Source organism: Malaclemys terrapin, chromosome 10 (assembly GCF_027887155.1).
Source record: "Malaclemys terrapin pileata isolate rMalTer1 chromosome 10, rMalTer1.hap1, whole genome shotgun sequence".
Lineage (NCBI taxonomy): Eukaryota > Metazoa > Chordata > Testudines > Emydidae > Malaclemys > Malaclemys terrapin.
The window spans coordinates 53766477-53779535 of record NC_071514.1 but is presented as its reverse complement, the minus strand read 5'-3'; the positions used below and the strand labels follow the sequence as shown (position 1 = coordinate 53779535).

At 42.5% G+C, this 13059-nt stretch overlaps 1 protein-coding gene across 2 annotated transcripts in view; it reads right to left on the bottom strand.

The window, feature by feature from the left end:
* Window positions 1-4507: 4507 nt before the first annotated feature.
* The window catches only part of ADCY9 (adenylate cyclase 9), a 179674-nt gene continuing 171122 nt past the window's right edge, over window positions 4508-13059 (bottom strand). For both annotated transcript variants that reach the window (XM_054043043.1, XM_054043044.1), the window contains exons 9-10: window positions 11735-11776; window positions 4508-6549 (exon numbers count right to left, since the gene is read on the bottom strand). In XM_054043043.1, the coding sequence (XP_053899018.1) occupies window positions 5361-6549; window positions 11735-11776 (1231 nt within the window). In that variant the 3' untranslated portion in view covers window positions 4508-5360. The remainder of the gene's footprint in view (window positions 6550-11734; window positions 11777-13059) is intronic.

Sequence of the window (13059 nt, the reverse complement as noted above, 5' to 3'; positions counted from 1 at the left end):
CTTTTTGCAAGTATTGGGACTGCTTTTCAAAGGCACAAAAGGAAGTCTGGGGTCCAACTCCCATTGCCTTTCAGTGGGAATTGGGTGTCTCATTGCCCTTTGTGCCTTTGAAAAGCTCCTCCATATGTTTTGTGGGGTAGGGATTCATAGCTGTGTTTCTGAATCCCAAAAGAAGAGATTCAAGACCTTTCTGGTAAGGACCACGGCACCTGGTCATGGTGAAGCTGTTAAATGTGGCTATTGTTTTGGTGGCAATAAGCAAACAGCGATACAATTCATGACTTAACTATTAGCTACTATTTACCCAGATTTAATTTGAATGCATGTAATGTTGGCTGCACTCAACTCACAAAGGTGTTAATAATATGTAGAACAGCTCCACTGCAAGAACACACAGCAGCCCTTGAATTCAGAGCCCAGAAATGTTTCTGACCTAGGCCATTTTATTTGCTTAGTGACATCAGAAAAGAGGCCATGATACTACTAAGTTTGATACCCTTTTCAGTACAGTAACGCCTCACTTAAAGTTGTCCCGGTTAACGTTGTTACGTTGCTGATCAATTAGAGAACATACTCGTTTAAAGGTGTGCAATGCTCCCTTCTAACGTCGTTTGGCAGCCGCTAGGGTTACCATATTTCAGCAAGCAAAAAAGAGGATGGGAGGAGCCCCGCCCTAGCCCCGCCCACTTCCCGCCCCCCTCAGAACCCCCAACCCTCGCCCCGTTCCTTGTCTCCTGACTGCCCCCTCCTGGGACCCCTGCCCCTAACTGCCCCCCAGGACTCCACCCCCTACCTAAACCTCCCTGCCTCTTGTCCCCTGACTGCCCCCTCCTGAAACCCTCCCCCCATCCTAACTGGCCCCCTAGGACCCTACCCCCTACCTGTACCCTGATTGCCCCAACCCTTATCCACACCCCCACACAGACCCCTGGGACTCCCACGCCCCATCCAACCACTCCCCACCCCGACAGCCCCCCCCACACACATCTAAACCCCTCTGCTCCCTGTCCCCTGACTGCTCTGATCCCTCTCCCCACCCCTGCCCCCTGACAGCCCCGCCCCCAGAACTCCCAACCGCCCCCCCGTTCCTTGTCCCCTGACTGCCCCCTCCTGGGACCCCTGCTCCTAACTGCCCTCCAGAACCCCACCCCTTACCTAAGCCTCCCTGTTCCTTGTCCCCTAACTGCCCCCTCCTAAGACCCCCCCACCCTAACTGCCCCCCAGGACCCTACCCCCTACCTGTACCCTGACTGCCCAAAACCTTCTCCACCCCCCCCGAGCTCCCGACCCCCCCCGGCTCTTGACTGCCACCTCCAAAATCTCCCTGCCCCTTCTCCTGCCCCCTGGCCCCCCCCCCGGCTCTTGACTGCCGCCTCCAAAATCTCCCTGCCCCTTCTCCTGCCCCCTGGCCCCCTTACCCTGCCGCTCAGAACATGGTGTTGGGCTCTGTGCGGAGCCGGACACGTGGCTGCGCTCCCCAGTGCAACACACAACCCGGTCCCACCCCACCCAGTGCTGCCGGAGCGGGGCGCTGGGCAGCAGGGGAGGAGGAACTGCCGAGGCCCGATGCAAACAGCCCAGCAGGCCGGCCGGCTCAGAATGCGGGGGGGGAGGGGTGGGGAGGAGGGGCGGGGAGGAGGAGCTCTACAGCTGCTCCGGAGTCCAGCCCGGCAAGCGGCGGGGGAAGGGCTCTGGCTGCCAGAGCCCCATTTGAGCGGCTGAATTTCCTGCAGCCCTCCCAGCCGCGCCTCGCTCTGCATGGGGGGGAAATCCCGGACATTTTTAGTGATTTACAAATTCCCCCCTGGACGCTATTTTTAACACAAAAAGCAGGACATGTCCGGGTAAATCCGGATGAATGGTAACCCTAACAGCCGCCTGCTTTGTCCACAGCTTGCAGGAAGAGCAGCCCGTTGGAGCTAGCTGGTGGGGGCTTGGAACCAGGTTGGACCGGCAGCCCCCTTATCAGCTCCCTGCTCCCTTAAATTCCCTGTGCAGCAGCCGCCCAGCAGCCTATCAATTGCTGGCAGTTCAGCTGTCCCTCCCCCACTGCCATGTGCTGCTCCTGCCCTCTGCCTTGCTGTGCGGGGGGGGGGAGAGGGGCTAATGTCAGGGTCTCCCCCTTCCCCCTGCTCCTGCACCCCACTTACCCCAACTCCATAGAGCAGGGGGACACAACAGGGCTCAGGATGGAGGGAGCTTCGTGGCAGCAGCTGCTGTCTCAACTTGCTGATCTACTTAAAAAGACAGTATACTTAGAGTGGGGTCAGTGTACTTAAAGAGGTAATGCGCATCTCTTTCTCTTACACACACAGACACGGGGTGTGCGTCTGTCTCTGTCTGCCATGCTGTCTCCCCTCCCTCCATTCACGCTCCCCTGTAGAGTGTGAGGCTACATTAACAATGTGTTAACCCTTGAGGGCTCAGCCGAGTGTTAGTTCATCATTTAGCAATAAGGCATTCTCTGGGAAATATCCCACCCTCTTCCACCCTCTGACTTCACCACCTCAACCAAGCTTCACAGTCATCATCGCTGTGTACCAGTATTAAATTGTTTGTTTAAAAAACTTATACTGTGTATATATATGTGTGAGTGTGTGTGTATATATATATATATATATATAAAAAAATATAGTCTTTTGTCTGGTGAAAAAAATTTCCCTGGAATATAACCCCCCTTATTTACATTAATTCTTATGGGGAAATTGGATTTGCTTAACATTGTTTCGCTTAAAATTGTATTTTTCAGGAACATAACTACAACGTTAAGCGAGGAGTTACTGTACTCTAATGAGATACTACTAAGAGACTAACAATATTCATGTAGTAACAGCCATGAACAACCATGCTGGCTTTATTAATTTTGTAAGCTAAAGGACTATCTTTGTACTGAATTGTGCATTATTGCAATAATTAGAGATAAGGTTTTCTCAGTCCTGGCTCCTGTTCAAAAGAAATATGCTTGGAATCCCTAGATTATGCTGTTCTTTCACTTTTAGTTGCAATGTGTGAACCTCTTACAGGTGCAGGCTTGTTGTGGTGAGTATAACAATCGTACAATCAGAGAAAAGCTGTGGGCATATTTTGATGGATCATGGCTAACATTGAAAGAACTCAACTGCAGAGAAATGCCACTTTTACCACTGGGCATTGTGGAGGCCATCAAATCAGAGAGAGTAAGTGAAACGAAAAAAGGATTTAGCCACCTCAGGACACATATTCTAATGCTAGAAGGCATGTAAACAACACAGGACATAAGAACATAAGAAGGGGGATGGATCACTTGATGATTGTCTGCTCTGTTCATTCCCTCTGGGGCACCTGGCATTGGCCACTGTCGGAAGGCGGGATACTGGGCTAGATGGACCTTTGATCTGACCCAGTATGGCCGTTCTTAAAGCAGTAGGTGTGACTATTTTCAGCTTTCAGTTTAAAGTCATTTTTTTTGGACTGAAGATAGAAAGAAATAACTAAAAAAATATGACTGTGCAGACAAAACAGTATTACATTTCCCCACAATCACCTATTTCCCTTGAAGATGAATTTATTTTGGGTAGAAATATTATAGTCATTTTGTTGGTACAAGAAATATTTGTTTAAATTGGAACCTTGCAATATTTAATATTATCCGAAGTGGGTCATCCGCTTAGTCAAAAACTGAGTGAAAAGGGGTTAAAATTATGGAAGTATGCAAAGGGAGAACTAGTCAGAGTCTTCCCCAGGAATTGAAATTAGAGGAGGTGTTTGAATTTATGGGGGAGAGGGGTTGGAAAACGACTAAATTGGCAACACTGCCACTGTGGGAGGGATGGGGCAATTGGGGGTAAGGGGGAAGCAGGGTGTAGGGAAATCCCTGGGACTAGTGTTGTCTGAGGCCCTGATCCTGCAACTGCCTCTATGCAAACAGACCCTGGCACCTGTGCACAGTCCCACTGACGTCAATGAGCCTCTCTGTAGGCACAGGGGTCTGCCCACGCAGTCAATTGTAGGCTCAGGCCTGAAATATTGTGCTTCGCAGCTCATGGCAAAGGACCTTCCTATTCCTACTTTAAATGGCACATGGGAAGCATGTCTATGCTGCAAAAGCACAGCATAGGGGCAAAACCTGAAGAACATTGTTCAGCACCATTAATTCAGTACAGAAGGGAAGCTGGGATTTTCAGATTCAATCTGCATTTGGTGGCTTTGGCAGTATCACCAATTTTGACATAAGTATTGCCTAGGTAATGTCCTCACAGTGGTTGGCAGTTTGAAGAGGATGAAGCACTAATGGGCATCTGATTAATTTTAGTGACACCAATTACCACCCCTACGAATCCTAATATCTTCCACAAACACAAATTTTAAAATAATAAATACATAAATAAATAAATGTAACCCCAAAACATTTATTTAACCGCCCCTCTCTTAAATCAGAACAGTTTTAGAGGCATCAGCTTCACTCAAAACCTCACAAATCCCTTGGGGTGGGGGTAAAATGAAAACTGCTTTTTAAACACCTGAGACCTGGATTGTAAAAACTTTAATGGTTACTTGTTTGTTTTTGGAACCCTATCCTGAGAGCTGGTGAAATCTGATCCCTTAATCCATCCCCACATATCAATAACCCATTGGATGTAAGGAAAGCAGTGCATCCTAAGCATACAATGGCACATATCTGATCAAAACACTGTTAAAGGAGGGTGAAACTACAACACCTGTGCTGCCTGCTCCATCTAAACACTGAGCCACTGTAGAACTCAGCTCATCCTCCTGCCCAACACAAAAGCAAAACTGTATTACTTCATCTCAGCGACATTATTTTGTGGTACATTACTGGCACTTTTTATATCAGTCTCATATGGTAGATACACGCACATCTGTCTGTGTGTTTACATACAGAAGGTCTGATAACAGTAAAATATTACACACACACACACATATATATATAAAAAAACCCCAAGGAGTTGCATTAGCCAAAAAAGTGTTTTGTGAGAAACAACAATAAAAATGATATCATGACCACAGCTTTTCTTTTAAAATTAATAGATACCCAAAGCTATGTTTTTATTTGGGGCCTTTGTACCTAGACAGGGAGTCCAATGGAGTATATCTGAAGGCACTTAATATGCTCCACTCAGCTGAAAGAGGGTTACACAGGGAGTTGGGGAGTTTTGGAAGAAGGCTAAGGGGCATGGAGGGGAAAGATAGATGAAAATGAGCCCTGAATAACTGTGATCCACACAGCATCAGGTGCTAATATGAAAACAAATAACCCAGGTGTTGAGAAAAGACCTTTTCTTCAGAAAAGAAAGCAGCCAATTGTAAATGTCTTTGTGTTTCTATGGACAGAGCACATCATGCAGCTCTCTGTCACTGCATCATACACTCTTAGAGATATTTAACTTTGTCAGTTCATTGACCTCCTCAGTTTCTGCTTCCTCACAATCATTCTTTACAGCTTTGCCAAACCTGCACCTGTCTTCTGCTTTCAATGACTCTTTTTGGAGCTTCTTGTAGGATGGAAGCATATCCTTGGGTTCTAAGTTGTTATCTGAGCCCTGGGATGTCTTGTCAGAATTCTGTACAGAAGGCACCAGATTGGCAATCTCATCGGTAGGAGACCGACCAATGCTGCCGTCCACTTGAACCCGGATGTCTGGAGATATAGATAACTGGTGATGTGGCACAACCCCATTGTCCATGCATTTTGGGTAAAGGTAGGTTTTCATCTGACCTTTCCCCTTCACGTTGACTGTCCCCCTATAATCAAAGTCATATCCCATCTTATTTAGGATACGGTAGCTCTCCTCACTCACCTGTATCCGGCACTCCACGCCAGTAGTGTCCATCCTGCTAGCAATGTTCACGGTATCACCCCAAATGTCATACAATAACTTGGTGGTGCCTATGACCCCAGCAGTGAGAGGGCCATGGTTAAAGCCAACACGAAGTTTAAAATTAAACCACAGCATATTGTTGTTGAAGTCATCCACCACTCGCATCATTTCTTTGGCAAATTCAAAAAGGGTTTGCAAATGTCCATGTGGATGGTTATTGTCCTGACATTGTGCAGTGTTCAATCCAGAGGCAGCCATGTAGGTTGCGCCAATTGTTTTGATTTTCTCAATGCTGCTGTAATGTGGTTGGCTGAGCAACTCATCAAAGTCCCCAATCAATTCATTTAGGACTCGATAGCATTCCTTGCCCCCCTCGTAATTCTCTTCATAGAATTCACTGAAGTTCACAATGCTAGCAAAGATCACTCCACCATTATCATGGTTTTTGGAGTAGCTCTGGGAAACCTTCAACTGCTCCGCCACATGATATGGAATAATATTCCTCAGCAACCAGTCAGCTTGATCCCTCATGCTCTGAATTTTGGTGCGGTGAAGATCAGCCTCTACATCTCCATTGTAGTGGAGGCGGTAACTGACTTCAAATTCCCGATTCAGAAACCAAACCAAAAGGAGCAGGAGAAAGAAAACCAGTATCACTTCCTGGCCAATCCGGTCTGCTGGTTTCTTTATATCATTTAGCACTGAACTGTTGCATGGATTCTTCCTAGAGCTGGGGCAGTACAGGGGAAAAGAAAAATAAAGATGGGCATTTTAAAATACAGATTCATGACTTCTTAATCTCTAAATCTCAATTGTTAAAAATGCCTCACTAAAACCAAACTGTAGTTATAAAATTCTACTTTTATTTGCTATTAAATATGCTGATGCTGTAGAACTCTCTCATGCTAAATTTAACTAGAACTAAATTAAATGGACCCGGTTGAGTTGTTGGCCTAAATACTGCCCATGCTTGACAATTTTAAAGTTCTCTTTGAGGAGTATATTGTCTTTCCATATATATTTATAATATTGCTTCTTAAAATTATTAAATATATATTTTTGTATTTATAGTGACTTCTTGCATCCCTGATTCAGAAATCAAGCCTGGAAATTTTTTTTTAATTACCAATAATAGAACACAAACTGCTGCTTCAGGCCATCTATATCCCTCAACCTGCCCCTTCTCCAAAGACCTGAGAAAACAGATGAGCCTTGCGAGGTGTCTTGAAGATCAATACATTTAGGACACAGGGAGGAAGAGAACTGCAGAGCTGAGGAACTTTATGGAGAACAATCTGCCACTTTACAATGAAACTGGGGAGGATGGGGCTTATTATGAAGCTTATTATGGGGAGATAGGCAATTTTCTCAACTAGCCACAATATCAATCTTTTAGGGTGTGTACAGATCAAGAGCAATATTCACAAATTCACTGGCAGCCTCTGCAGATAATATGCTTCCTCTGTGAAGCATCCCCGAACAAGCAAGTGGCTGCATTCTGTACAACTGTAATTTTCTGGGTGGTGTCAGGGTGCAGCCCAAATCACTTTGAGAAGACCACTGATCCACACAATGCCAGTGCGTTTTCTGAAACCAGGTCCAAACTCAGACTGACTGGGGATTACCAACAGAGTCGCTTCATCATAAGTTTTTCAGTAAGCTTATCCAGTGCCAGAGATTTAATACAAGTGGGTAGTTGGCAAGTTTATCCAACTCCAGAGATGGTTTCTTGAGCAGAGGCATCATACCAAGTGGCTCCCTGAAAACACTTACCCCCCTGAAAAGGAGTGATGGCAATCTCTACCAAGACTGGTAGAGCACACGATCTGGCTTTTAAGACAGAACTTTACTGCTCTCTTTTCTAACTTGCTGACATGTGAGCATCTGTCAGTTCCTCAACTACTTGGTTGAGCTTGTTTCCAATATGGGTGTCCCTGTATACTCGCCTCACTTTTGTAATGACAACAATTCACTCATGATCTGACACGAGAATTCCCTTTAGATGACTGAATTCATCCATAAGGCAGGGAGCTGTGTGTCTCAAATGAGAGGATACAAGACCTTTCCCAGACCACAGATTTTTTTCATCCCATTGTGACTACAGTGAGAATCAGCTATGCAAAAAAACCACAGAACTAATCTGAAGGAGGAAATTACTGAAGTGATGCCCTCATCTTGAAAATCAAATCTCTGAAAATGTTGCACCTACTATGGTTACAACTAACACCTTTGACCTAGCATAACTATAGCTGCAAGAAGTTAATGGAACAATATTTCTTTTTTTTAGTTTGTTTAGATTGTGTATTTGACAATACAATATGATTGCGTAATTAGCAAGAGTGAAATACAATGACCTTTATAAGCAACAACCGAAAAGCAGAAAATCCCCACCAAAACCAAAGCCTTACAAATTTTTTAAAAGGAGCTTATACAAAAAAATTCAGGGCTGTTTAAAGGGTGTAGTAATAGAAAATGGAATTTTAAAAATTGGTGAATTTAAAAAACTTAATCTGACTCTTAGTTTAAATAGTTTAAATACTTTCAGGCACAAAAGCCTGAGAAGTTAGTTGGAATTTTCATCTTCTCTGTGTGTTGAATACAGCACCTGTGAAAATTCTTTAGCTGGAGCCAGGAAACTTTCCTTTGGATTGATCACAAAAACTGTGCAACATAATGGCTTTCTCCTTATAGCAGAGGTTCTTGGAAAGACACTTTCCCTAGGAGCTAGTAATCTGGGTTTCAAATTGTATTTTCCTATATATAAAGCAGATGCATAACAACTAGGTCTTTGGAGAGAATACAAGGGCTGAACAATGAGAAAAAGAGAGGAGACCAATAGAGCTGTGCATTGGAATTTTTGATGAATCATGTAGAATCTGAGATATTGTAAATGGGATGCTGCTACACATATAAGATGTTAAGCATCCTGGGGTGATGGACAGAGATGGTGTGAACACTCTATTTTATACCCTGATGCAAGTATAGAAGATACTGGACATAGGAACTCCATTTAGAAAATTTTTTGGAGGGTAAAGGTGGGGGAAGAAAAGTAGGGGTGTGAGTTTTTTTTAAACCACAAGGCAGATTTGAGTCTCTATCTCAAAAGGCCTATCCATCATTCCATTTGGGAACTATGAACAGTGGAGAGAAAAATATACTATCTGCTTTGAGGCAGGGAGAGTATTGACTCTTACTGGGAGGACATTTGTTTAACAGCATCTTGTTTTGATTACATGGGACACAAGAAGCAATGGTGTGCCTTCTATTGGAAAGCAATGAGGCAAATCTGATGTACTGATTTAGCTGCACAGGTGCAAAAAAGCTATGTGTTGACCAAATCTTAGAAGAGCTTATGTGCTGAGACTTCACAGATGGTAGCTGTTTTGATACCACTTTAATAAAGATCTTAATTCTCGGTCAAGCAAAGCAAAAGGGGAAAGGTCTCCCTCCAGGTACACTTGTTACAAATCCACCAGCAGAACACAGAAAAAGTCTGTGTGCTGACAGTTAAGTGAGAATAGAGACAACAATAACTTCTCCTAGGGAGGATCTCAGCTTCTTATTGATTCATCGGTCTCCAATCACCTGGAGCGAGGGGAAGCCCTAATTAATACAAAATACTAGAACTCAAACAGAAAACAAAACAAAAAATAAATAAAAAAACTGAAAATGTAAGTAAGATTGCACAGCAAATCTGTGGCAGAGATGGTAATAGAATTAATTCACAATTCTGTATCTTTACAACAGATCATATCTAAAAACTATGCCGATTTTCAGTGCCACTATTCAATTATGTGTCCTCAGTTTGCACTTTTGCAAACTTCCTATTGCGTTTATATAGTTTTCCAAATTTAAATTTAAGATGACAGCCAACCAAGCAACGCCTGCTAAAACTGTCATACACCTTATAGAGAAAGAGCAAATATGTTCACAAGCATGCATAAGGTGTCTAATACACACACACACACACACACATATATATATACACACACACACACGCGACAACACACACTTATATTTTTCAGTAAAGTAATAATCATTTGGAAAAAAATATAACTACAAACTCCTCATGGTAAGAACGTTGATCAGATTGTAGAGCATACAAGTGTTTGATGTGACATGTATTTTGGTCACTGTATCAGTCAATATTTACATCTTTAGGTTGGGACTCATTAAGGAAACCAAGTGAGTTAAGTGTCCATCTCCTGTAGAATTCCACTGGGGTTTGGATGCCTAATTTCATTAGGCTCCTTTGAAAATCTCAGCATTATTATCTGTTCCTATCTTTATCTATCAAGTATAAGTGAACTGTTATAATTTCAAAAGTAAAATACTTTCATACTAGGATATTTTCTCTGGCTATTAGCTTTGTTATTTGTAGGACCATTGCAAGTATAAGATTAGTCACTAAAATGAAGTCATGCTTGCCCTTGATTACACAAATCAGAATTATTTTTTAACGATTAACAGCCAGCTAGGTTTTCTAGTGCTCATGAATAGTTATCTGGAAGCCACTGGCAGTTTTGAGCTACAGAAGTGCCTGCCTAATTCCATGAACTAATAAGGAAGACCCAAGCTGAGGAAAATATTATGACATTATTTTTCATTGGTCACAATGCCTTTATATGTTCAGTTTTAAATTTATGTATAGTCTGTTGTAGTAGCTTGGCTTATAGCTTGTCCAAGTTATAATTCCAGTTTAAAAAGAATGGTACATTTAATGACTCTCTCTCTCTCTCTCTCTCTCACACACACACACACACTGCTCAAAAATCCCTGCAATTGAGACATAATAAATTAATCCTATACTAGAATTGGAAAGCACAACTACCATCCTCAGACCTCAGAAAAATGCATACATTCTTTTAAATTATGACTGCATTCACGTAGAGAAGAACTGAGCAATGTAATTTTCCTATAATATATACTCCAAGGAAGAACAGTGATCTTCAGAACACACTTCTTCCTGGAGCTACTATTTGATAATATGTTTACATAGTCACTAGTTAAATCAAAGAGAGCGTCATACTTTTAGAAAACCCAAGCCCAGAAGAAATGTTTCCACAATTACTAACTTCAGTGAAAGCAGTTGTTTTATTCAGCAACTTGCGATAAAATCATGGGAGTTGACCACAGTGAAATAGTGACAAGTAAACTGCATCTTTGAAATTTTCAATTTCTAAGGGGTCATTAATAACACAGGCTTTGTTTAAAAACAGGGGGCTATGCTGTCAAATGTGTTGAGTCTGGAGTTACTCTAAATTACAGCAGCTGGCTGTAGTGCCCACGGGACCACTTGCCAATTATGAATTGGCAGACTGCAGCTGTGCTCTACACTGCCTCCAACAAACTCTCTAAACTGAAGTTGGGGACAGTTGGTGTAGGAGCCAGCTAAGGACTCCCCATAGTATGTACTGCTGAGTGGCACAAAGCAGACAGGACAGAGGGAAAGAATCTGGCCCATAATCTGTGTAAAGTACTTAAAAAAGAAAAGAAAAGAAAAGAAAAGAAAAGAAAAGAAAAGAAAAGAAAAAGGGTTACCACTAGAAAAACAAATACTATAATTTATCTGCCACAATAATTCTCGATTTCTTAGAAAATCATATAAATAAGGGAGCATTTCACATATTAGCATCAACTTTGTTGATTTCCTTCTATGCATTTGTAGAGTTAGTTTGCTCTCCTGGGTACTCACATAGCACAGACACAACCTGTTGAATCCCTGTATGCTGCTGTGCACCCAAAGTTTGTTTTTTTACATACATTTGACTGAAAACACATTTTCATACAAACATTTTAAAGCTATACTTTATCTAGTTTACACAACTTTTTGTAAAAGATAATGTTGAAAAAAAGGAATGAAACAAGAGGTTTTCCATAACATAGTAGAGATGGGCACTGTATGTAAAGCTTACCTAAAGTTCTGTACTGAATCTAGGTGGGAAGTTTCAGTGGAGCTGAAATATAAAGGTATTAAAACATTAGAAAGAAAACAAGACCATTACGCAAAGCAACCTGACAATACTTCAGATTAGTTCAGTTGAACTTTTTTGTTTGTAAGGGACTATGATCAGTAATCTGTTTTGCACCTGAATTCCAGACAAACTTTTCTTGAATGTGACTGAAGGGTATGTCTACACTGCGAAGTTGTCGACAAAACTTTTGTCTTTCACGGGTGCTTAAAAAAGCCCCCCCCACAAAAGACAAAAGTTTTGCCAATGCAAGTGGCAGTGTGAACGTGGCTTTGTTGGCAGAAGCACTCTCCTGCCGACAAAACTAACGTCACTTGCGGGACTGGAAGTATTTTGTCGGCAAAAGTGCTGACAAAGTACCGACAAAGAGCATTTACACATGCTGACTTTTAGTGACAAGGCTGTGTCGACACAGCCTTGTCGCTAAAAGCTGTGTGATGTAGACAAGCCCTCAGCAATAACTTTTGCTTGGGAGTGGCAGAAGCATAGAGACGATGATCCAAGTTTCTCCAGCTAAGAGTAACTGGAGGTAATGTAGTCAAGGCAATGGCTGGAAAAAGCCATTTTCAGATCAGTTCCAACCCTCACACTTAGCTGGAGATACATGGAGGAGTGTGTTAAGAACACTGAAAGGCAATTACTTCCCAGTCTCATTGGATCAACTCTGTAAAAAATGGCAAAAGAGGAAAAATAGCCTCTTTATGAAGATGCCATTACAGAAGAACAACTCAGAGAGGCTTTGAATTTTGCATTCCAGACTCTTCTATCAGCAATTAATATAAAGAACAGCCAGGCACACAGTGCTCAGTTACATGTGCCAAGAACAACTACCACCAGCAAGTTACTGTTTAAAAAATAAATGTGCAAGAATGGGTCTGTCTATAGTGTAAGAAGAATTGCCAATACTGTGGCAATAAAGCATGATTAACACCGTAGATATTGCAAGAAAACTAGCTATTACTAAGGTTTTCAAATGAAAACTCTTGGGAGCTGTGATTTAGTCTTCATGTTCTGTTTTTCTGTTGCTTCTAGTCATTGTTTTGCTAGATCTAGGATTGTATAGGGGTGTGTATTACTTTGGATATGAATTTCTCTTTATAAAATAAAGTGACAAAATGTTCTGCAGTTACTGTACTTTGTCCATTAACGGTCACTGCTTTACAAAACACCGGACAAAATATACTATAATTGGACTTGATTGTGCCTTGTACGCATAGGCCTGTGCTGGAGGAAGCTTGGAGACAACCCACCCAACAAACGCCAGAGAC